We start from the raw sequence: 26,125 nt of genomic DNA, 5'->3' as shown, positions 1-26,125 counted from the left end.
TTTTAACAGTAAAATGAAGTTTTTTCATACCTGCACTTCTGAAAATACAGGAGATTATTTTTACACAGGAATACTCACAAGCCTACCTCCCCTGCAATGCCTGATACAATAAAGTACATAGCCTTACGCATTCCTTTCATCAGTAAAGTCCAATAATAATTTTAAAATCTGCTAAGCTAGGTGAATATTAAAACAATGATACCTCACAATTTAGAGGAGTTTGGAAGCTAGAAAGAATAGTTAATATTTCAGCAATTCCCTAATCATTTGAAGTCTAAATCAGTGTTCATCTCTGAACAATCAAACTCCAGTGTTGTGAAAACTTCAAGGTTAAGTTTCTAGATTTATTTTCTACTGTGAAAGAGGACATGCTGTGTAGAGAACCCACTGATAAATTCCTTAGAAGTTGACTACCACAATGCTTAGGAACACGTGTACCAACACCTCTGCTCTCTCAGCTGCCGAGCAATTCCTCCAGGAGGGCTGTGCTGTCCAGCACACTCATGGGAATGGGTCAGGAAGAGGAGTCCATAACTTGATCAGAGTAGACCCATGGATGGTGGAGCAACATCTGGCACCAGAGATTCACAACCGAGAACTGACTGATTAAAGTTGTCTCTTCAGTAGCAAAGATTGCTTACAAAGCATAGACAAATAATATTCCTTTTTTTCCTAGGAAGTTCAAATGTCAGATTCTGGAATAAAAGGAACCTACAAACAACATTGAACAGGGGAAATACTGTACTTTTTCACATAGACAGGAGAAGAAAAAATGGTAGAAAATAAAAATTGAACAGAATAAAAGAAAGGGAAAGAAGACATCAACAACTGCCCATTGGATAACAATACTGGGGATATTTTGTTCCTCAAGTATCTCCTGGGATGACAGGATCTTAGGGATTTTTTTGTTCTTTCTTTTGTTCTTTTTTTTTTCTTTTAGTATTACTAAGAAAAAGAGGGCAATCCATACACCTACACTACTGCAAAAAAACCCAAAAAAAGAGTAAAAGTTAAAACAAGAAAAAAAAATTTTACACTTGTAGACAGATGTTACAGACACACTTTAATAGAAGCTCTTCATATATCTGGAACCCCAAATTGCATTCCATTTCTTTTGTTCTGTCACTTTATGTTTTCCTGGAAGCTAAACTCATTTCATTTGCTTGACAGGGAAAATTTCTAATACAAAGTATTTGATGCTGAATACCATTTTTAGTAGCTACAAGCAATGTTTCTAAATGAATCTCTAGCTGATATCTGCCAACTGCTTTAGCAATGTAAGTGTTATTAATGTTAATCATAACCTATGATTTTCCTTCTATGTCAGCCTATGCAGAGCTTACACAGTGATGCAAATTTGATTATTGCATTCACTACCATTCTTTCTTGCTTTTTTCTTTTTGCTCAAGAGAAGTAATGAACTGCTCACCTAGTTGTGATTTTATTTCATCTTCTTACTAAGATTCTGCAGATCCAAAACATGCCCCATCAACATCAATCAAATTTACAAAAAACAATGCTCTGGAGCTTCTGGTATCACTTTTCTCTTATCCCATTTAATCAATTCTGTCATTTCAATGGATGTAAATATTACATTTGTGGTTGCAAAAATGACCATTAACTACACCTAATGTAGAACTACTGCCATCCAAAAGTTTTCTTATATGAATTGCTACCTCTTATTTTTCATTTTGGCATTAATGATCAATAATACTTTTGATGAATGGGAGGCGTGAAGAGAGTGAAGAGAGTGAAGGCACAGAGCTAGCATAGTTTTATGATATCCTAACAATCATTGCCAAAATTCATGCATGTTATACTTCTACTGTCACTTGTTTTCATATCATATTTTATTATGATGAGTCCAGCAAAACAAAACCATTACTTAATAAAGCAGAATTCTAGTTTTACTTATCTAAATCAGCATTAGCCAACAGCACAGCCTTCTTGAAAAGCACACAGTTAATTGTATTCCAAGCAGACTGATATCCTACTGCTTATTACCAAATTGCTTGGCAATAAGTGTGCTGTCCAACACCAAATTAAATAATCTATTACGCTTGAGTAATACTATGAATAACTCTTAGCCTGTCACTATAGCATTTCATTACTATCTACCCCATCTCAAGATGAACTTAGAAAATTAGTTTGAATACAAGTATCCAAAAATAAAAGTCAGTACCACATATTGTCATTGACGAAATGCGATTTGATGGTTCTGAACCAGCAGAATATGCTGCAGAGCGAAGTACTCCAGGTTTGTATGTGCATGTGAAATCCACTGTTCTGAGGATAAGACATGTGGGGGAAATTTGATTATTTCTTTATTTAAATCCTTATAATCCTTGGTATTAGGTGAAGAACAAGAATAAAGTATGAAGTTTCCTAATTAATTACTGGCATAACTCTGCTTTATAAACTATTTGAACCTTTGTTCTTGACTAAGTCACAGCCAAACTGTGCCCTTAAAGACCAAGTAATTTCCTTCCATATCCCATTTTTCCTGCTCTTTTCAGAGCCATGACTTTATATGCTTTACAGCCATAATTCAGAAAGAAGGCAGTCATACTCTAGCAGATTTCATGATCTATTTGAAAACAATGACATTGTGTACAAGGCACATCCCTTCCTTTTGCAAAAGACCCTAAAGGACCATAATCATTAAGGTCTGCCTGGACTCCTTCTGACATACTATTACATGAAATAAATTGGGGAGGGGTGGAAGGGCACAGAGATTATTGCCAACAGTATCTTGTTAACAATTTACAAAATACTCTTTGATACAACTTTGCTTCTAGACAAGCACCTGGAACATCATTAACATACACATTTATTCTAACCTTTTCTTTGTGTACAGGATTGTGTTGCATGCTTTAAAATGGCAAAATCTTACACAAGGTGTTTAGGGATTTTAAATTTAATTTTTGTCTTCTCTCACTGATTTTCATATTAACATGTGACACATATTCACAGCAGTTTAATTACCTTAATACTTCCTTTTCTTTTAAAAGTTATTAAAATGAAGATATAATGACAACATGATCATACCTAGCTTTGTAGTTCTGCCTGTACACTGAATGATAAATACCAAGCAGTCTAAACCCCCATCACTTTACATTTCAAATTATCACAGTGGCTATAAGCAAGACAATGATGAACGAACAACAGAAAAGAAGAGTGTCATTTGCAAACTTGGAACTTAATTGTTCATTGTTCTTGGGCAGAGTCCATTCTAAAAATAAGTTTTATGGGTAAAGTCAGTTGTAGATGAATGATGATAGCAACAGGACTTGCTTAATCAGCCGTGGTAAAAGATACCACAATGTACCTTACATTTCTTACACATGTATTTGTCACTTTAGTGACATCTTCACAAGTCATCACTTATGCCAAGTCAATTGAAGATTTTTAATTAAAGATAATTGGGACAAATTAAGAGATGATGCTGCTTACATTCCTTGCAATAGCTTCTTTAGCTATGAAAGGCCATGGCATTCAGTGAAACAGTGCACTATAACATCAGACCCACAACTGATAGAATATACCTCAATAGCTTATCAGACTAAATGTACAATGCTATTAAATTGGTCACACTCCTATTTCTCTGATCCCATTTGCTCAAATAGCATTTGTATCCTTGAAAAAATATAAGTAGCTATTAATTAAATTAATTAAAGAGGCTTACAGAAAGAACTGTGAAGGAAGAAACATAAGTAATCCATCATATAGCTTCCACATGATTGCCAGTGGGAATGTTCCTGTGTGTTTACCTGACCTGAGTGTTACCCCACCTGTTCTCTGCCCCCGGGCCAGTTCTCCAGGGCAAGTGTTGATGCACCACCATGGCACACAGGTTACATCAGCACTGTAGAAACTTTAGGAAGAAGCTGTGTTTACTAAATCAGCCTTTTATAATGTATACCTGACAATGTGGGTATACATTTCATTATTTTGTGTGATTTTTGGATAATTTTGACCTAAACTCCTGCATACCAAGCTGAAAATATTCAGCTTGTGAGATTGTCTGAGCATTGCCTCCAAAAAGTCTGTACAATCACATATACATAAAACCATGCACTGAAGTACTTTTGTTTTAACATTTCCTGCAATTCTTAGATTGACTGCAGCTATCTTTTGTACTCAATAGTCCTATTTTACTGAGTTCAGTGAAAGGTTCTGACAATAAATGGGTAGAGCATTAAATTAATTCTCATCTGTGAAAATGTTGAAATAACCATACACAGAAATAAAACCAACAAGTTAGAATAGGCTCAAACAACCAACACTTTTATGGGAGAATTTCTATGAGTGCTACAGCAACCATCGTTAACATATTTTTAAACAAGTAGCTGTAGTACATAAAACTGTTTATTGACATATGAATATTAAATGTAATATGTGACAATAGCCCCAAACACTTCTTCTAATACACAAAATACTGAGGAAAAAAGAAATAAAAAGACATTTGGAAGCTTGAACTAGTCACATTTTCATTTATTGTATGATCAGAATTGCAAGAAAGTTTTGGGGCTTGCACTACAAAATTCCTTAAAAACAGAAATGAGATCAGCCGGAAAGGAAAGGAAAGGAAAGGAAAGGAAAGGAAAGGAAAGGAAAGGAAAGGAAAGGAAAGGAAAGCAAAGAAGAAAGAAAGAAAAGAAAGAAGAGACCAGAAAGCAAAAAATATGTTGTTCTGTCAACTGTTCAAAGTTTGCAAAGCTAAATATACGTGGACACCCACATCGTGCTTTATACCTATGTAATTTAATTTGCTTCCTATTTTTGAGAGTTAAAGGTTCCTGTAACTGACAGTACACAAATCCAGTGAGAAGAAAAGGAAGGTCTCAATGCAAAATTAAAGACATCCCAAAGGCTTTTCCATTTGACTACAGTGAGCTGTATGGATTTCTGGTGAACCTTAGCAAACAAGGCTTATGAAATCGTACAAGTTCACTGCTGTTTTCCACTGGGAAGACTGAGCTGCCTCACAAGCCTGAATATCTCCATTAGCTCACAATAAAAAGTAAACTTGAAAACACAGAGGTCATAAAAAAGTCATCCTCTAGCAAGGAAAGCATAATTTTCAAACAAAAACCTGAGTTCCAAAGGCAACCATTGAATGTGTTGAATGCAGATGTCTAAGAATCCTTGGATGTGACAAGTACAAGGACCACTGTCAAAGCACCTGAGTCAGGAAAGCCCAAGAGAAGACAAGACAGACAGGAAGAGCATATGTTTGTTTCAGCTACACACTTACATCTTCTCCCGGAAAGGTCAATCAGAAGAGAGGTAATCAGATTGTACAGACTGATTGATGAAAAATTATCCAAATTCACTCCATGGCACAACTAATTGGACATTCTATTTATTGACAATTAAGTTATTGCAAATCCCAGAATAAACACTTTGAGTTGTATATATCCTTGATCCCTATCAAATTCAATTAGGTTTATCCTGGAATCATAAATATGTAGATGCTAGTAACATTTTCTAAAAATAAGTAAAAAAAAAAAAAAAAAGCAGGAGAGAAGGACAGAATGGAGGACATCAGTAATAGGTAGAAAAACACTAAAGCCAAACCAGGATGGAGGAGTTGTTGAATGATTGACTTGACATGACGTCCTAATGGTGCCTCCTATGCTAACAGTTCTTACAATACTGAACATGCTGATGAGCTTCTGCAGTTCAGCACTTTCATTTGGAGAATGAGTCCAACACACATAACAAGATAGGGAGGTAAAATTGAAGAAAGCAGTGAAGAGAAAATTTCAGTGGAATTTGAGTTCAGACATTTCTGATTTGATTTTTTCTCAGGTAGATGCAAACTCAGACTAAAATATCTAATATAACGACTCAGAATGCTTTACTCAAGCCAAGATTTACAGAACCACACAAATTTACTCCAACCACCAGCCAGTGAAAAAGCAAACAAGAGCACCTAGAATAGAGCAGTAATCTAGATAAACTTATTTGGGTCTTAGTTAAGACTTAGAGCAGATTGAAAAAAAGCATAACCTATTTTTGTTTTATCTGAATGGCTAAGTGGGTGAGTGGGTTTCTGAGAAGGTGCAGGCAGTGTCTGGCAAGTGACTCAGCAGAAGGAGCAGCTGTGAGGGAGGGAGAGGAAGGATGTTGCAAGCTTCAAGTGTTTCAATTGTTTCCTGTTCAAAAGTTGTTTACTTGCAAAAATATATTCCCACCTTCCTCATTATCAAAAGCTATCACTTTCTGGAGTGATTTTTTGCAGACCCAACTTGTTGATTAACTAGTGCAGCTAGTAGCTCTAAAAGGTATAAGCCACAAGGTCTGAGGGAACCTATGAGAAAATGCATAATAACTCTTCGTAACAATAGCTAGGAACTGATTTCAAGGAAAATAAGCATTTTGCTGACATAATTATCATGTGGTTTTGTCTATATTTGAGTTTACTAACCTAAAGACAAGCATCATTACTTTTTTAATATTGATTTAATAGGTTATATGATTTATAATAATACAAGAAATGTGAGTGAAAGCTAGCCTGTCCCAAGCATATTTCTTTAATATCTTCCCTAAATACCTAGCTCCTGTTTTCTAGCTTTATCATGTGGAACTTGAGTCACTGAACAGCACCTTAAGCAGGAGAGTGGGCTGTGTTTTATATGCTATATGTCAAAAAGGAATACATATGGTAATAGAGAGAGATTTTTACTAAAATTACTAAGAGGAGCCCAGAGCCACCATCAACACTTAAAATTTTTTGACATTAGTATCAGAATTTGGTGATAACAATGTTAATCCATAGGGACTGATTCCATTTCTTTTTAACAGATAAAGGTGTATGTCCTCGATCTAGCCATAACCAGGCGCAGCCCATGCGCCAGGATTTATTTCCATCTGTCATTCAGATCTGTCATGTTGTGCCAGGCAGCCTTACCTTCAGCATCACAACCAGCTCCATTCCCTCTCTTCTGACCTGCCATGACAGAGGTGAAAGCAGGCTTTGCAAACACTGAGCAGGAAGCCAGCAATTTTCTCTTCCTTCTCTATGCTACTATTAAGTTTACAAGAATGAATGTTGTACGTCTTTGGTGGAAAACATAAATCTGCTCTGAGCTTCAGCATAAAAAATGGCTTTGCAGTTTTACACCACTTACAGACCCAGAATTTTGTAAAGCAGCTGCAGAGAAGCGTTATAGAAGATCCATAAATTCCTGCAGTGCACTGACTGATAGGAGCTTGAGTGCCTTCAATTGCCAATGAAAGTATGGGAAAACAACATAACACTGATCTGTAAAATAGTGGCTACTTCTCCGAAGTCTCCAGCTGACTCATCAGCTAGACAAACTGCTAACAAGAAACACTGTGCTCAGTAACTTTCACAGCAAGCAAAATGATTTTATTAAGAGGATGGGGAAGAAATAGAGGAAGAAAAAAAGGCTAAGTAAAGCAATTTCCATATAAAAATGTATACAATCCTGTCATTATGTTAGAGCTTTCAAATAATTGTACTCGATGATTGTCTTGCATAGTATGAACACTGCCAGAAAGTACCAGAGAAAAATGAAACTTCTTCATGGTCCTGATATTCATACTGCTATCCAGCCTGAGGGACAGCAGCTCATTCCATCAGTACTCAGTCAGACAACATTCTCAACGTGAAACATTGCTTGATGAAAAAAAACATTACGGAATCAAGGCCCAAGGAACTGTGTAGTAATTACCCATCAGTATTTAGCTTCATTAAGGTCAACACACATTCTTTATATTTTGTGGATAGTTATAACATCAGAGAATCTGTCTTCTAGTACTTTCCTAAGTAACAGGACTAACAACTTTCAGGTGCTTTTCCTTCTTTGCTTTTCCCAATCTTTTTCATTTGGTTTTTTTTTGGAGAGGTTCATTTTTAAGACTGGCCATTGGTGATTTTTGATTTTCTTGTAATTAGTCATTTTACTAAATAGTTAAGCTATGTATATTAATGAGACTATCAACAGTGCAAACAATTTTATTATAATTATAGAGCATAAATGCTGAAGTACTAATTGTGCTAGAAATATGAAGTATGTCAACAAATTCAATAATAATATTCCACAACACCGTGCAGACAGTGTGCATGTTTCATTTGACGGTATCATAACAGTTTTCAGTAGCAATAACCTGAAGTTTCTCTGACAATATATTATCTCTATATGTAATTATCATGTTTAACTGGTATTTTCTGCAGTTATATTCACATCAGCCTGCCTGCCTTAAAATAAAAACTACTCTGTTCCTAATCCAGCTACAAATAAGTTGATAAATAAATCAGAGAGAAAAAATTTACTCTTTGAAATGACATTATAACAAACCATGATTGAAAAAGCAGTATTGCAAGCATTACCCATTGACTTCATACCCTCAGGCAAAATCATGTGTCATGGTACTGATGCAAAATAATGCAGTGGAATTTATTCTAATAATTCTGGGCATGAATAATTCTTGAAGGTAATAGAAGCCATAATCATGAATTCTCATTTCATTTTACCACTGGACATGTCCTGTGCTTTTAATCAGAAATACCAGACTGGAATGTTTCTCTTAAACTCATCTCTAGGTCTTGTTACAGGTTTATTGATATTAAATTCTGAACAGTAACAAGTAAATTAATCAAGTAAAATAGAATAATCAGGCTAATATTAGAATATTCTAGGCACTTACACAACTACTTCATAACATAGTGTAACGAAATATCTTCATGTTTTCTACATGCAATCTACTTACTCCAAGTAGTTTTGATGAAGGAGAAGGAAAAAGATCGGTGCTGAAGCACTGACAGTTTGAGAAATAAAATATTAAAAAACATTATCTGTTGACTTAACAGAACTTGCTAAAATACAGTCTGTAAACAAGACCATGTTGTACATAAAATGGAATTATTTTCTGTTTAAAATGACAGATCTGTGGTTACTTTGTTGCAAAACACTACATCGTTATGCATCCAATCTCCCATTACAATTTTAAAAATTAAAAACATTCCACAGTAAATAAACAATAGAATACATTCCCATCCAGACTAAAATGTTTTCAGTTTGGGGCACACATAGTGAAAGGAAACTTGGAACTTCCTGTCTGACAACCCAGGCAAAAATTTTAACATGTTAAGTAGCACACTGTTGCAAACAAAAACAGATCAAAAACTTACTGTCCCCTGCAGTTCTCTGACAATCTCTGTACTATCCCAAAGTAGTTGAAAATATTCCCAGGCATTGTTTCCTTTTTCACACATGAGCTATACTCATGTTTCATTTTAAGTCTATGCTATTTATAGCAGCTTTCTCAAATACTGCGGTTTTTTGTATTTTCCCTTACAAAGCTTTGTAAGAGTGAATGAAATGAGAAAAATGCAGAACTGGATTTTAGGAAACTCAATTGTGAGTAATTCATATGGGATTACTATAAACAAACCACTTCAGAAGAAGTTTATTGGGATTGCAAAATCAAAGACCTTCAATTTAAGAAATCCCAGAACGTGGTTGATTGAATTTTAACTTTAATTCAATTTTCCTATGTATATGCATAGAGACTTCATTTCTTCAAAGAAATGCTGCTTATTTCAAATCCTGTAAGGTACTTGGGCTTTGTTCACTAGGCAGGAAATGTACCGTGCTACAGGGCTAACAAATATTTGCTGACAGCACTGACACAATCTTGAGTTGTAGGCCAATGTGGGATCAATCAGTCTTAGGAAATTGAGCTTTTATAATCTGTATCTGTTCTAGCTCCCTGTCTTTGCTATTCCCCATGCTAAGTTGTTGATCTCTGCCCTCAGATTTCTAATGCAACTCTAGGCTCCACTTATTCCATATCCAGAGTTAAGTGAGATATGTGTCGTTTACTCAGTTTTTGGGGCAACTGAACCTTTACCTATGTTTTGTTGCCAGCTTAGAGCATTAGCCTGATGAATTTATTTTTCAGTCCATCAAACTTCCACTCATATCTCTTCCCTGTCATTCTATTTTCATGCCCCTTTTCAGTTGTCGCTTCAACCAACCCAGACTCCTTTCAGCAATGGAGCTGCTAATTAAATATACGCTTTCCATTCCTCATTGCTTTTTCCAGCTACTCTGTATCAAATCTGTACATCCACCATCCCCTTCTGACTCCCACTTCCTATGCCATTTTCCTCTCTGGTCCTCAGCTCCTTCCTTTTCCAGCTTCCTCTCTACATAGCTTCTTCTCAAATTAATTTCTTTTTTCTTTTGACAGAAAATATGAGACTTGGTAACCTACCCCACATTCAATAACTTACCCCACCATACTGATTGAATAATTGAATTAAAATAATTGAAAATAATTAGTTCTGTACTGACTTAGAAATTGAGCAAAAAGGTATAGTCAAAATATTCAGGATTGCACCTACTTATGCATTTTGAGAGATGTCTTTTCATTAGCAATACAGGTTTCACTGAACTGCTAAAAAAACACACTGAGTAAAGGAAATGACTATTAGGTACTTTTATCTCTGTGTTAGATGTACAGATTGCTATTGCAAAGAGATTAGGCTTAGCTAAATATATATATGAATTACATGCAAACTTAGTAAAAATGACCAATCATATGCTGTATGTGAAACATTTAAAATGCTAAGAGAACACTGAAGAGAAGCATGCTTTGTAAGAAAATGCGCAATCATTTTTTAATTTACCAAGAGGTAAGAAAAGTAGATTACTTTAATTCTTATTTTTTAAAAATAGATCAGGTGCAAAAAGAAAAAATCACCCAAATCACATATGTAATTTCCACTTTCCCGAGAGAGAGTGAGAAGAATTGAAACATAAATGAAAGTATGAGCATCTGTTTACAATGGCTCAGTGTTTAATTGTAGTAATCATAGAATCACAGAATCCATTTGGTTGGTAAAGACCTCTGAGTTCATCAAGTTCAACCTATGACCCAACACCACCTTGTCAACCAGACCATGGCACTGAGTGCCACATCCAGTCTTTTCTTAAAACACCTCCAGGGACAGCAACTCCACCACCTCCCTGGGCAGCCCATTCCAAGGCCTAGTCACCCCTTCTGTGGAGAAATTCTTCCTCACGTCCAACCTAACCCTCCTCTGATGCAGCTTAAGACTATATCCTCTTGTCCTGTCACTGTTGCCTGGGAGAAGAGGCCAAGCCCCACCTGGCTGTAGCTTACTTTCAAGTAGTAATAGAGAGCACATTGGAAATCAATATTATAGACTTTGGATCTTTATGTTTACTGTAGCTTTAATCAAGTCATTGTTGCAGATGTCTAAAGCAAACTCTGCAGCTGCAGCATGTTTAATTCATCAAGATGTTCTCAAGGCTGATTATATCACCATTATAACTTTATAATTTTAGAGCAGCATCTGCCAAAATAAGACTATCACATCCAGTTTTACAGAACCATAAAAAATGTCTCTTTAACCGTGCAAGTAAGCTTCTGCAAGCATCTTTTTTCAGTGAAAGGTAGTGTGGAGTAAATGTTCTCAGATGACACCAAAAAACTGACACAGAGACTGTAACTAAATACACAATCAAACACGTGAATATTACACAACTTTATGCAATAAAATGAGCCCGTAAAATAATAGACAGCTCTTCCTGGTCATACAGGTTTTTGAGAAATAATGTATTGGGCAGTGAAAAAAAAGAATACCCGCTTGAAAAACAAAGCTGGCTTTTTATTAGGAGATATATTTACAAAGTTCTGGCGTGTGGAGGTAACCGCCCAGCCACCTGCAATCAGTCTGGCTTCCTCAGAGCTGTTTCTGTCCTCCAAGCCAAGCCACCACAGGACGTTTTGCAGCAGCATGGTCACCGTCAGGTAAGCCATGTTTCAAAATAAAAGTCACCATACAGATGAAGACTCAATCAGAGAAAAATCTGAATATCATGAGGGAGGCTAGAATCTCAAGGATGTTGCCAGGAATGGCTGGATGGATTGCCTGCTGCAAACACTGTGGTTGTCTGTGAAGCAGCTACTCGGGCAAAAGATGAGCAGTAGCAGAACTCAGACACTGAAGCTAGCAGACCAGAGCATTACCATCATAAAATAGCCATTTACTGGGGCTGTAATCACACCTTCATTTGGCTTTACGGATACGTGCAAAGGCAGGCAGGACAAGCCCTGCCTGAAGAGTCAGTCAGGCTTTTCCTAGATAGGAATTCATTCTGCAGGCAAGTGGTAAAAGACTATGCAATACTGATGGTGACAATTGAATGCATGTGAGCTTCACCGACTAAAAGATATCCCAGGATAAATTTCCCATTTCATGCTTATTATGGTTTCCCAAGAAAAAGTAAATTTTCTCTTAAAAAAACTGGGATCACAGAATCTTACTATATTCAGTGTAACTGCACAGCACTTAATGGCTTGCAAAGCTGGGTCCCATTATGAAGTTTTCAGAGCATTTTGTGAGTTTGTTATTCAGAACAGTTATATAAACCACCTCTCCCGTTATTCAACAACTAAATAACATTTCATGCCATTCAAATTCATACAAGGTTTTTTGAATGCATAATTGTCATCAATCGTCAATCAGTCATCAGTATAGTGTCATATTTTTTCCAGTATTTCTCTAATAGAAAACATTAAGGGACCTATTTCACATCTTAAATTTACATAGGACATAAAATTAATAACTGCTTTCTGCTCCAACGACTCTTCAAAATAACACTAAACTCATGATCCTTCTCTTACAAAAAAAAGCAACCTACAATGTCAGTGCAAGAACATTCATATGCTAATAATTCAATTAATCTATTATACCCTAAGAACTCCATCTATTCTTTTGCCAAAAAAAAGCAATGCTAATTATTTACATCACTTCATTTTGCTCCCATGAACTCCATAAAGTAGCAATTTGATTTGAAAGGGATTTTCTGCAATATTGTGAAAATATATGGGTTTATATAAGTTATAAATCAGAATTTACAAGACAAATTCAATCCTCCAATCTCACACCTGGTTTAAGAATCTCCACTGGTGAGTGGTGTATAAAGTGCAGGAGAGACACTTTCTACATGACCACAATCCAGCCATGATGCTTTCTACATGCCATCCTCAGAAATCTCCTCACATGAAACAAGAATAGAGAAAAGTACCTGCAGCAGTTTAAGGCCTCCAACCCACTCCACCCCACCACTCGTTCAGCTCAACTCTCCCGTGCTCAAAAGATAACAGTTTGAGGAAATATATCACTCAGAATTTCTAGCATGGAACTGTTGAAGTTAGTTCCTGTTTTATGCAGAGCTGGTTCTGAGTAGCTGCTGAACAGCAAATGGCATAAAGAAAAATAAATATACTCTGAATGAAAGGAAAGAGCAATAGGGAACCCCACTGCAGCTGAAACTGTGATGTACAGTGAGGGAGCTTTAAACCTCATTCTTTACTGTAAGACCAAGGAATAGTTTCCAAATAGTTACCAAAACATAAAAACAAACAAAAAGATGTTTATTTTCCTATGGATTCTGAAGTATTTGGAAATGGCTCTAATTTTTAATTAATTCAGATAAGGAAGTTTAGTCAGGAAGCAACAGTGAAAAAGGTTGATAAATCCTGCATTTTAAAAAGTAATATTTATCCACAATATAAGTGGTAGGGCTGGGTTTTGCACAGAAGAGTAGCTCTTTAAGAAGCATCTACTGTAGTTAAGCTTAGAGTATCCTCATAGCAGGCTGCACTGAGAAAGATAATATACAGATTTGGCTGGCTGAGAATCACTAGAATGCAACTTCCCAGGATTCCCAGAGAAGAGACAGTTCCAGGGAACAGTATTTCTACCTAACACATGTATAGTCATACAAAAATATTATCACACTGCCTTTTGAACAGATCTAATCAGCAAAACACTAATGAATTTTACTTTGTTGGAGTTTTCCTACTCACCCTGGGTGTTCCATAAAAATGACATAATTATCAAAATATTGCCCTGAAAAAGTCACAATCCAATAGAATCTAGTTTACCAGGCACTTTAAAAAATCTGAGCCTATTAAAGCTCCTGCTAGCTTGCACATCTTCTCAATAACCTGCCTGATAGGCTACTACTGCGAGCCTGAGTTCAAATACGTAATTTTAAGTACTTCAGAGCCAAGGTCCCCAGAGCTCATTGGCTCCATGGGCCTGGAGCAGCCAGCCAAGCAAATGCCTCTGAGTTTCAGCCCCAAGAGCTGTCTGAACTTTGGAGGTTTGGAACAGTCTGATACATGGATTGTTTCCAAAGCCAAGATTCAGAAAGAAATGCCTTTAACAGAAAGCGTCAACATTTCCCTCTGACTAAGAGATCAAGCAAATTTTGAAAAATTATTAAACTGAAATAGCTTTTTCTTCAGTGGTTAACTACTTACCATTACGGCACCTTTCCATCATGGGAACTAGGTTTCACTGTTGGGAAGTGAGACCAAGGAAGGCTAAATGACCTGCTTAAAACTACAGGGAAATTTTGGCTACAGAGTGACACAAGTTGCAAGTTAACAGTCAAACCTCTGGACCATCCTCCTTCCTTAGCCTGTATTACAACAACATGTAGACTCTTAAGCTCAGATAATCATCACTTTATGTTAAATGTCACAATTCCTTCCCCTGCTGCCTTTTCACAAGCCAAATTAGAATTACAAGAGGGAGCAGAAAACATTCAGAGAGCAGAGAACGTGACAGCCTGAAGGTTGTTTGACTGCGCTCTCTGATGTCACACATCTGACCTGGTATGTGATCCTTTGGCTGGCTGCAACCTTGTCATTCTACCAGCCAGTGCAAAAGCCCAGTAACAGAGTCCAGCTTCAGATACTCTCCACAGGGCCTTTCTGCATGACAAAGGTATTTTCTCTAGCTAACAGCACCAGAGTTGGTAAAGGCACCAACAACCTTCGTAGTTGCTGAATCTTATTCCAGGTTGCTTATACAGTAAAAGGGCATTCATACCTCAAGGACACCTCCTTTAAGAATAGAAATCCTGTGGTTTGCAAGCCACTTTAAAAATCACTTTAAAGATAATAAAGCAGTATGTGAAAGTAAATCACACATTTCTTGCATTTTCCTGTAAACATATGATAGTTACTCATCTTAAAGACAGATACTCAAAACAGGTTTAGAGCTATATCTTCATTAGTTAGAACCACTAAATCTCTGTCCATTTCACCCAGGTAAAAAGCTGTCATGACGTTGCCAAAACTTGCCAACAGCTGCCCTGGTACACCACTAGTCCAGAGACAACGCACATTGTAACCAAAAATTCTTTATTGTGCGTTAAGGGATAATTGTCTCCTAATCCAACACAGAGGAGTGTCAGAACAACCACTGATGTCATGGTTTACAGACTAAGGACCTTAATTTTACTGAGGAAGAGCCTACTGTTCAGCTGATCTGACTTATGCTTCACAGAGAAAAAGGAATTTTTTTTTTTTTTACAAAACCATTTATATTTTTCTTAGAGAGCATGTTGTTCATTCATGAATTGCGAAAGTTTTACAATGAGAATTTTGTTCCCCCGATCATAAAAATGCCATGCCATTTGTAGCACCAATAATACCATTAGACACAGGGAACATACAATTTTTCTTTCTTCCTCATGACTGATCAATGAACTCCATTCTCTAAGAGTGGGGATTATAGTAAGGTTTGACCTCCAGCTGGTGTAAATCACAGGAACTACATACCTCAGGTTGATATATGCAAGTGCCGATTTCCATACCTTTAGTACACAGTTCTACAGAGACACAGATTTGGACATGCATTCATCTTTTTATGTAAAAGAGGCTGACAGATACTTGGCAGCAAATTTTCAATTTTTTTGTCACAATTTTCCTATGAAAGGAAGATCTACAAAATGCCCTTCTTATTACAAAACTGAAAAAATCGTTAGTTTGGTAATTGCACACTGTCTTCCAAAACCAACAAATATATGAAAAAGATTCACACTAGAAAGAAAAAAATAAATCCAGGCTGAGGAATAATTTCACAGTGTAACTTTGTAACGAGTCCCTGGAGAAAATTTCTCTTCCTTTTGTTCCCATCTGCAAAGCTATGTAATTGATTCCTAACTGCTGTGTTAATGCGCCCTATTCCAGGCAGAATCCCTTTGGAAATACATTAAAGTAAGCAGGACTCTCTCCTGATGCAACCCTTTGAACGCTGGAATCAGGGATTCTGTGACATGCATCACATTTCAAGCAGTGGGCCACAGTGCAAGCATCTGTGCCAAAGGGCTGATAAATATTAATATAGAAGAATAAAGTACACTGAATTATATATTGAAATGTAGAGCAAATCAGGAAATTGTTTTCTTTTATAACGAATTACATTCTCTTACAAGCACGGTTACATTCCACCAAATAAAAATTAAATAAGAGCAAATAATACTTGCTATAGCATGGTTTATTAATTTCTTATAAAGACTTGCAAAATTTTAAATTATGACAGGCAAGTGTTTTTAAGGAAAGGACTTGGTCTTCGGCAGATCAAGAATTAGTTTGACTCTTCCTGATCTTGTGTTGTACACACACACAGACTAATAAAAGAAAAATAACAAAGCAGAAAGGAATTGGCCCAGCTTCCAAATTCCACCCCAGTCAATACCCCAGTGACTGTTAGAGTTGTGCATGAAGGTTTGTCTGTCTGGACAGAGCCAGCAACATAAAATAATCTCTCTTCAGAAAAAAAGGAGAGAAATATGGAAAAGATGTGTTTCAGCTTTTACATATGGTGCCTAATTAACCTTAATTAAGGTTGTGCTGAGGGATCTTGAGCAGCTTGCACAAGGGATATCTGCTTCCTGATTGTTTTTAGCTTTGAGAAAGGAAGATTTTCTGACACAAAGAGAAATGTACTTATGAAATACAAACGTTCATGCTCCAATCTAATTTTATGAGATGGTACGGATAAAACATCTATGGTTTTAGTGTTCCCTCCTAGTCAAAAAATTTTAAAAGAAAAGTACTAGAATTAAAATAAAGGAGATTCTCTACACTTCATAGTTTAATGTAAAAAATAACCAACAAACCAACCCTAAACATTGGACAATTTGGGCATATGTTCCCTTGTGTAAAATTGCTAATTATTTTTATCACTTATTTTAAGCTTGCTACCCTGATGACCCTAAAAATGAATCAAACTTGGCAGGCACATAATTTACTGCAAACCTCTCCTCTTCCACTATGGGCCATCATCTCAAATTTCACAGACAGACACCATTGCTGTATCCTGCACATTTCTGATCTTACTACACACTGGGTGGCAGTATGGAAGGTTTTTTTTGTTCAAGATGTCATTTGTGGGAATAACTTAATACAAAAATTACAACGTTAAAAATAATTTTAAAATTTTTTCGAATTTAGCACATTAGATTATATATATTAGAATGACTTTCCAGGGAGTCATCTCCCTGCTTCTTGCTAGAATAACATTACTTGAAAAAAGAGCCCATGTTAAGCAGATTATAACTTCAGTGCTACCTGGTCTGAAATTTTTCATATTGCCTATCCGCCTTAGAATTTTCTTTCTTTCTGGAAAAATTTGGCTAATGTAATTAAGATATTTCTGAGACTGCAGCAGAAATAAGAACAGTATTCTGCTGTGTCAACATATTAACACAACTTCTTGTGATTGAAATCAGCAGTGCATCTGTGGTTTACAGAAAAATCTTTGGAAGCAAACTATCTGTGTTTGGGATTAAATGAGAAATGGCAGACTTAGATATTAGTGGGGGAGAGGGGTGATGACAGATTGACATTTGAAAGCAAAGTCCCACCCTGAAAGGGACAGCTGACCCATTCATGTACCTCATTTGATAAATGAAAATTGTAGATTAAAGACTTTGTGGTCAAGATAGTTGAAATTTTCCCTGAAGATTTGGTCTGAGTGTTTTGGGTTTGATTCAGTTTTTGGTTTGCCGCGTTTTTATCTTTGCCTTTGTCAACAACTCCTGCCTTATGATAAGGAATAAAGAAAATTTTCTGAGTTTTACTTCTCAGTCCTCTCACAAGGTCCATTTCTTCAGTTTTGGGCAGTACAACTGAGGAATTCAGGAAGTGTAAGTTGAGACTCAGACATGTAGAAGGTCTGGAGATTAAGTTACAGTTACAGCTGATGGTTTTGGGAACCATGACATGGGTATAGACATTTCTTTGTATTTTTTGAATTCCCAAGGCAGATACCCAGCAGGAGAAACTTCAGGTTGGACACTGCAAATGTGGGGCTGTCATAGGTTAGCAAGCATAGTCCCGGAAGGGACGTCCTTGCTAAGGGGTGCTTACAGTTTCCTCTGGGAACTGATAGAACCTATCAGCTGGCCAGTTTGGATATGGACAATTCTCTAAGCCACTTAAAGTTGTGACCACCTCTGTGATCCACATTTAAGAGGCTGTCTCGTTGTGATAATGTTTTCATAGCATGAGCAAGAAGAGACTTCTCTTTCTAAATGGACTGAACAAGGTTATTATGGAAGTGGTAAACAGACTGAACATCTTAAGGGTTGTCTTTTTACATTGTCAGTGGGAGAAGGGAGGAAGGTGGGGGGAGGAGGAGAGTTCTGAAGGTGGTACAATTTTTTTTTCTTCTTTTAGGTCTGTTAATAAACTTCTTTATATTCTTTCAAGTTTGGTGCCTGCTTTGCATTTCTCCTAATTCTTATCTCACAGCAGATAAACAGTAATGAGTATTTTGGACCAAACCACTACAGGGGCCCTTGAAATCAATGGATGTTTAAGACCTTAAATCTTTCCCTGCCTCAGCTCTCTACTGAAAATCTGGGATGACAAGAGTCTTTCTTCCCAGAGGACACTGTGAAGATAAACTCATCATTTATCTGTGAAACATCCTGGCTAATCCAGTCAAAAATACATGGAAACACACATTTTCTTCCCCAGAAGGATTTAAATGGTATGTCAGTTATAAAGCCTGAACATAATCAAGAACAAATAATACTGATTGATGTTGTTCGTGAATGAGCAGTGTCCATTTTGCATCTCTGAATGCCTCAGGGCTCTGAGTAAAAGCAACAGATATAATGATACTCATATACCAAGCAGGCAAATTTTGCTGCACACAAAAAATAACACTGGCATTCCTCAAATTCTTTGGTTTTCCCCAGTGCTATTTGCTGTTACATGCAAAAATCTATTGAACAGAGCACATATTAAAGTGCAGATAATAACACCAGCCATATTATGTTTAGGCAAAGAGTTTATATTTTGAATGCTTTCAAAATATAAAAGACAGGCATAAATACACTGACATCATCCCTGAGTTTGTGAAGAAATCTCTCCTCTTTAAAGATTTCATAGCATATTTATCTACTATTGATTTTATGTTTTCTTCTGAAGCATCTAGTATTGACAATTGCTGGAGACAGGATATCTGACTAAATGGATAATTAGCCTGATGATTTCCCCAGGTTTCCATGTGAGCTGAGGATGCTATAGTAGCATCTGGACCTGACAAGCACATATGGAGACAGCTGAAATGGAGTGATGGCTAAGATCACTCCTGCATCTTAGAAGTAATGAGACAATGCATATAAGTAGGGGTGCTAAAAGCAGTCTCCATTCTATAAGGAGTATATAGGAAAGATTAATGTAAAGTCTTGGCATGGTACTTCTGCCTTTCCCCTATAATGACATCAATAAGCATCTGTAGTATTGATTTTTGCTTATTATTTAAATGGCCTAATACAAATACAGACATTAAGCCAGATAAATGCAGAGATCAGTATAACTGCAGCCAAGAGCCTTTATACCAGAAATTATATCAATTACTCCCCAGGCTGCCAAGCCTGACTAAACAGAATTCCACACAGACTCCTGAATGCAGGGCTTTAAAAGCAGGATGATCCCTGATCTCTACTTAGTGTCATACCCTGAAAAAACTTCCTCGAGCCTTCTAACTGAGCCTGTACCACTCAATATCCCCTCCTCCATTGAAATGTCAGCCCAATACCAGTTGAAATTGTGCCTGGGACACAGAAATGACCTCTCCTTCTGAAATGGGACAGTTAAATACCTTTTTCAAATACTCACAGATGGGTTGTTCTCAGTTTTGTGAAGGCTGCACAGTTCCTATCAAATACCAATGTCTAATGCATGTTTCTTGTTACATTTCAGGTATTATCTCGCAATTGCCAAAAAAAAAAAGGATTTCCAGACTTGTTCGGATTTAATCAGGTTGTTCCAGTGAAAATAAATCTTGGGAAGGTGGAACTGTTTTCTATCACCAAATAGATGATCAAGCTAAAATATTCTATATACTTGAACATAAAAAATGAACTGGAAATGTAGACTCAGAAACAAAAACCCATTAGCTTTATTTCTGAGAATAAACAGTACCTTTCTCCTGTCATATAATGCATGGTTATCCAATACCATCTTCCTTTCATGTGAAGCATACCTCCGCAAATCACGTCCAAATTGCTGTCAAAGATATAGCAAATATCAGCCATTTTCACAAACCAAAATTGTTATCCTTTGCATAAGAGTTCTAACACCAAACCAAACAATGCAAAAATTACCTCTATTAAAAGAATATAGTCTGATAAAATTAATCACCTGAAAGGAAATGTTTTTATAAGGAATCGTCCATCATTTCAGTTGGTTACTCTGAGAGTAGTTGGGCACTGTGTGAAAGGAAATGTTTTTATAAGGAATCGTCCATCTACTCTGAGAGTAGTTGGGCACTGTATAAGAAAGTAAACCTGTGATGGGCTCCCACAGTCCGTGGGTGAATTAGCTCAACAGGGAGCAGGAGCTCAGTGAGGCAGAGAAAAACAAAGTCATTGCCTACTCATCCAAAAGGCCTCACACTGTGTGTTTTCAGTGTAGACACCTATCAACAGAGTTGAGAGAAGGGCTTTTAAGTTGCCAAACACTTCCAGGATAAGAAAGGACCCCAAAGTCTGCAGAACTTAATCCCAAATCCAAATAAATACATTTTGTTATCTCAAAAAAAGTGACTGAAGTAACTCATAAGCTCAGCAGGAGAACACATCAATTTCAACATTTTGCCTGGTCTAAACCATTCTGCTTCCAATTAACCTGAGTAGAACAGAGTGGCAAGGCACCAGTACTGCTTCCAACACATCAAAAAGATCATTCAGAGCAGGCTCAGGAGCTCTCCACTGTACCATGTAATCACCCCCTAAGAAAATTAACATCAGAAGGCAAGCATGTCGAACAGATTAAAAAATAATTCTGTCTGGAGAGAGATTATCATTTGAGTTTTGAGTTTGCACTAGGTAGAATTTTTTGTTTTGAAAATAGTGTACTATTTTATATTATGCCAACTAACTAGTGTCTATTATGAAAGCAGATATCATTTCAAGTTTTCTTATTAAAACATATATCAAAATATATTTTATTCTAGTTCAAAACTAATTTTAAAATTTTTCCTTTTTTTTACAATTTAAAAGAGTCAATTATAATGCAACTGAAACAAAACATTTGACCTAATCCAAAGATGTCAAATCACTTTTAATTTCCTACAAAACAAATTAAGTTCCAATTCAGAACATTCCTCAAATGTTTAATTTCCTGCAAAATTATGTGACACTTTCCAAATCGTCTCTCTACTCAGTAACCATTTAATTGCTTGTTAACAGTATTACGATGTAAAAAGACAACACAACTGACCAAAAACCTCGCTCTCCAGGTCATGGACCTAAACACTAAGCTTCGAGGAAAATAGATCTTAACTCCCCTAGAGAGACATACATAAATGTTAGTGATGAATTCATCAGCTCCAACTCATTATCAGGGGCGGATGACAGTATGAAATGTGATGCTTGGACATCACGAATATTTTTTTTTAATCCATGAACTCTGAATGGTCCTGCAACAACAAAAACGTGTTTGCAATTCTAAGAAAACATATACTGTTGTGGTTACTTACCCTGGAGCCTGTCCAACCTAACAGAGCATATGCGTATTGCTCAAAGGGGGTTATGACCAGATCCACACGGATTGCCTTCCAGTCTTTGACTTCTGCCATTTCCAATTTTTTTGATGTGTTGCAAGTGCTGTTGTCTACTCTTGGCTGACATAGTTTTAAAATTGCAAAACACTTCTGAAAATGATCCATGGCATCAACTTTTCTGCTTGGCAGCTGCTCCTTTACAAACGTTGATTCAATGATATCACAATAAAGGAGTAAGCCCTAAAGAGAAGATATTGTTCACACTGAATTGCTGAACTGGTTTTAATGTCATCCCAGAGTTCTAGGCAGTTGTCTTAAAAAATTCATGTGAAATGTAATTTCAGTAAACAAGGAACTGTGCCAGGCCAAATCTCAGCTAGGGAGAGTCATGAAACAGCTTCAGTGTTTGGAAAAATATTTGAGGGAAATCTGCACTGGTAGATATCTGACAGTAGCGATGTCCTGCCCTGTAGTAAGGAGATAGTATTTGCAATTCTTCCCCTCCCTCCTTTTCTCCTAAGCCTTTTTCTAGTTAATGTCAACAGAAATTTCCGAGTAAGGATTGATGTGTTCCCATGTCAGACATCTAGAAAAAACTATTAGTCCAGCGCACAGCCTTGCTGACAGATTCCAAAGGGGAAGATTCCATTTGGACTGTATCTGTTGCAGGATATTTCCTTGTAACAAGGTCTGGAGTCTCCAGGGAGTTGGAAGATCCCTGCCATGTCTTTTGCTTAGAGGAAGTGTCCATTTCTTTAGGTCATTGGATGACTTGTTTCTGCTTTGAAATCACTTAAATGTTTACACATTCTCCTGCCCCTGAACTAGGGGCTTTTTAAAATTGCAATGTTGAACTGAGAGTGTCTAGAAGTGGTTTTATTTGATGGCTGACAGTGGTTAACTACAATGGTGGTGTGGTTTAGGAATGGTATTCTCCAGTTTAGTAGCCCTGCTAAAACCACTCCTCTCACTTCTCCCTACTCCCCTCAACTGAAAGCATGAAAAGTAAAGATCACAGGCTGAGATAAGAACAATTTACTGGAAACAGCAATTAGATAAGAAAACAAACAGTAACAGCAACAATATTAATAACAAAAGGTGTAAGACAAAGAAACTATTTACAGGCAAAATACCAGACCATTTCAACTACCACACTTTCTCCCACTGGAAGGAATACCCTTCTTCTAGGAGGAGAGAAAGTCCCTTTCCCCCATCCCTGGAGATGATATAAGGTGGTACTGAAAAATGATGTAAAATGAAAAATGATATTGAAAAATGAGATCTAGTGGTATTAGGGTCTGGCCACGCCCCTTCCTGGTGATCTGGGCCAAAACCAGGACAAAAGGTCTCCAGATGAGACCGCTTAATGTCACAGGTAACAATGAACTGATTTTCAGATATATTTCAATAATACCTCAGTATTAAAAACCATATTTTGATTATTTCTTTTCGATTAATTCTTTTATATAGTGCAGGTGTGATAAGTTTACATGACAATATCTTAAATGCCTTAGAGAATACTTTACAGTAACAAAATTACTTTTATCACTCAGAGCTATAATTCTGGCCAAAAAAAAAGCATAACAAAAACACTTAACAAGATATGATTTCCATGAAGAAACACTGATAGGTATTATTACACTTTTAGCCTCCAGCTTTTTGTTGATGATCGTTACAAATTAACAATCCCATTATTTTACTGGAAATCAGTTACAGGCTTTTTTATGGGTCAATGAGTCAGCCTTTTTAGTGATAACTATTTTATTTGCATTGACATTCTTTCACTTCTTTGGAACTTTTCCTGATTGTGAAGATTTATCATAAACTGATATGAGAAAACTCCTTATGTAGCTTCTTCTCGTGGATTACTAGTTTCCAAGTCTGCTGATTTGAAAATGCTTAAATTTAGATGTAACATCCATCTTTAAAAGAGTAATTTCTTCTTAATTTTACCCCAATGTCACGAGGCACTGATGCTTGCTCTTTCCAAATATACTCAAAACAGCTGTTGAATGTTAATGCATAACTGCTTATTTTCTTGCTCTTTTTTGATGAAACTATCCTCCCTTCAGGTTAATTTTGTTGCTTTTATTGTTAATAAAAATCATTTTAGTATCATTATTCATTGACAATTAATTGATGACTTCACACTTTGATTATGCACTGACAGTCTTCCCATTTTCTGTAAAAATCTGTTCGCTGCTTAGCAGTACTTTCTCATCTTTTGCTTCATTTTTCTTTTTGCTCTTGGAGATTTGGGACACTACATAGTTTATACCAGAAGTCAGGGTATCACCATTAAATAGGAGCCAAAGCCTAGGTCATATGCATTGGGATAGAGTTTCCAATTAACCTGGTATAATATGACAGTGGAGATCACCATCACCCCACAAAGTAAAGCTGAAATGGCACTTCTGTACATTTGGAAAAAGCATTGCCTGAAGGGGCAGTCAGCTGTGAAGATTGTGTGAAGTTCTGGTCACTGCCAGCTGCAGAGCAGCAGCCTTCTCATTACAGTGTGTCAGGGAATCTGCAGTTCTTTGCACATTTCTGCTTGATCTATACACCATAAAGTGCTGTAGGCCTTGTTTACACAATCAAGTTCTAAAGTGTGGGCATTTTAATTTCTCGAATTTACAACACCATCAAAACAAAATGTATTTTTTAGGACAGTTATGTTAAGACCCTCAACAATTTTCCATTTATAGAATGACTGTGCACTTTTACTTAAATATGCTGAGTACTGGCACATCAATAGCATTGATATTGGAGCAAATCCATGCTTAAATTGAGGGAAAGTATGACTTTTTAGAAAAATATCAAATCAATCACTGAAAAATCAATCAAATACGGTCACTAGCATTCTCTGTCATTTTTAATTAAACAGAATCCTATTCTACATCTAGTGTTACATGCTGTCATTATTCATACTTGTTGGTAGCTGGATTAATTCTGTTAAAGCTAAGAAGGATCATTTTATACCATCTGAAAATATAATCCAATATGTTCTTCTGAAATACATATGTGTTGTTGCTCTAAATTTTCTTCTGAGATAGTTTAATAAAGTGAAAGTGGATTTCTTTTTTTTTCAGTTAAATTCCTATATCTAATCCAAAATAGGATGTAGCATGTTAATTTGGAAAAATCTCAACCTAGATGAGACAGATGGAATTCTATAAACTGGAAGAGCTAAAGGAACTGATGCCTGGGAGAAGTCAGACCTTTTAGGGTAAGAAGTCATTAGAAAATGGCTTCAAAGGTTTGATCAGCAATGCAAAACTCGGCAGCTGCTGCTTAATCATGCAGCTGCCTTGGTCCCTCTTTCCTCTCGAAGTTCCCTGTGTGTTGGAATGGTCTATTTCTGAGTGTCTGGAGCAGCCTGGCTTTGATAGCAATGCATAGATCAGCCCTGGAATCCATGAATGAAGGTGTTTACCTCTGTATGCCATGAGCATTTGCACTGCTGAGCAAGATAGAGACAGACAGACAGATAGGGCCTTACACGTACCTACTCACCCACATATAGCTATGCAATACACACCAGAAAGATCACACATCTGAAGAAATGCCACTATTGCCTGGATCGTCACTTAGGACATAGCAGGAAATGGTACACTTCTGCCTACTTTATACAATAACCTCACAAGCAGGATAATCACATTCAGCCCTATACCCTCTCTAAATAAATTTAAGCCAAGATCTCTCATGACCAGGGCTCTAACCACCTTGCAATAGTCTATTTTAGGCAAGAATTTCCTCGGCTGAGTCAGAACGAAACATAAAAATTCAGAATGCACTGAGAAGAAAGCTGAGACAATATGTGTTCGAAAAGGAGCTCTGCATCCTTTTGCATTCTTTCATCTGAAACAAAAGGTTCTTTGCTCTGGCCTCTTAACCATTTCTGTGTCTTGTCTTAGAAACAGGTTTTGTTGCTGGTAAAATCCAGCTGTCAGTGAATATGTGGCTATTCTGTGAACCCTGTTTCCAAACATCTGTTTCCAGCAACCGAAAAAATATTAATTGCTCCTCACCATCCTCCTCTCTAATGGGACATCAAGCCTTCCCCTTCCTGATCACCTCATGAAGAGCGAATACTAGAGTTTAAATCAGACCACTGGTATATTAAAATAGGTAAGCACAGGCAGGCATCTCCATTACTCGTTTTTCTAAAGCCAAAAGAAAAATGCAACATTACACTTACATGAATACAAAGAGAAAAACTGAAGAGTGCAGGAA

At 36.7% G+C, this 26,125-nt stretch overlaps 1 protein-coding gene across 10 annotated transcripts in view; it reads right to left on the bottom strand.

Moving 5' to 3' along the window:
- DNTT (DNA nucleotidylexotransferase) overlaps positions 1–26,125 on the bottom strand; it is a 162,450-nt gene that overhangs the window by 3,658 nt on the left and 132,667 nt on the right. For 8 of the 10 annotated variants that reach the window (XM_017726074.1, XM_017726071.1, XM_017726075.1 and 5 more), the window contains 2 exons: positions 21,866–22,129; positions 20,308–20,391 (listed from right to left, as the gene is read on the bottom strand). The exons of 1 other annotated variant lie outside the window; for it this stretch is intronic. In XM_017726074.1, the coding sequence (XP_017581563.1) occupies positions 20,308–20,391; positions 21,866–22,129 (348 nt within the window). The remainder of the gene's footprint in view (positions 1–20,307; positions 20,392–21,865; positions 22,130–26,125) is intronic. One more of the 10 variants, XM_017726079.1, reaches the window with a different exon arrangement.

The sequence above is a fragment of the Corvus brachyrhynchos genome, unplaced genomic scaffold (assembly GCF_000691975.1).
Source record: "Corvus brachyrhynchos isolate BGI_N302 unplaced genomic scaffold, ASM69197v1 scaffold61, whole genome shotgun sequence".
Lineage (NCBI taxonomy): Eukaryota > Metazoa > Chordata > Aves > Passeriformes > Corvidae > Corvus > Corvus brachyrhynchos.
The sequence above is the reverse complement of the archived record's forward strand: the minus strand, read 5'-3'. Positions and strand labels throughout refer to the sequence as shown.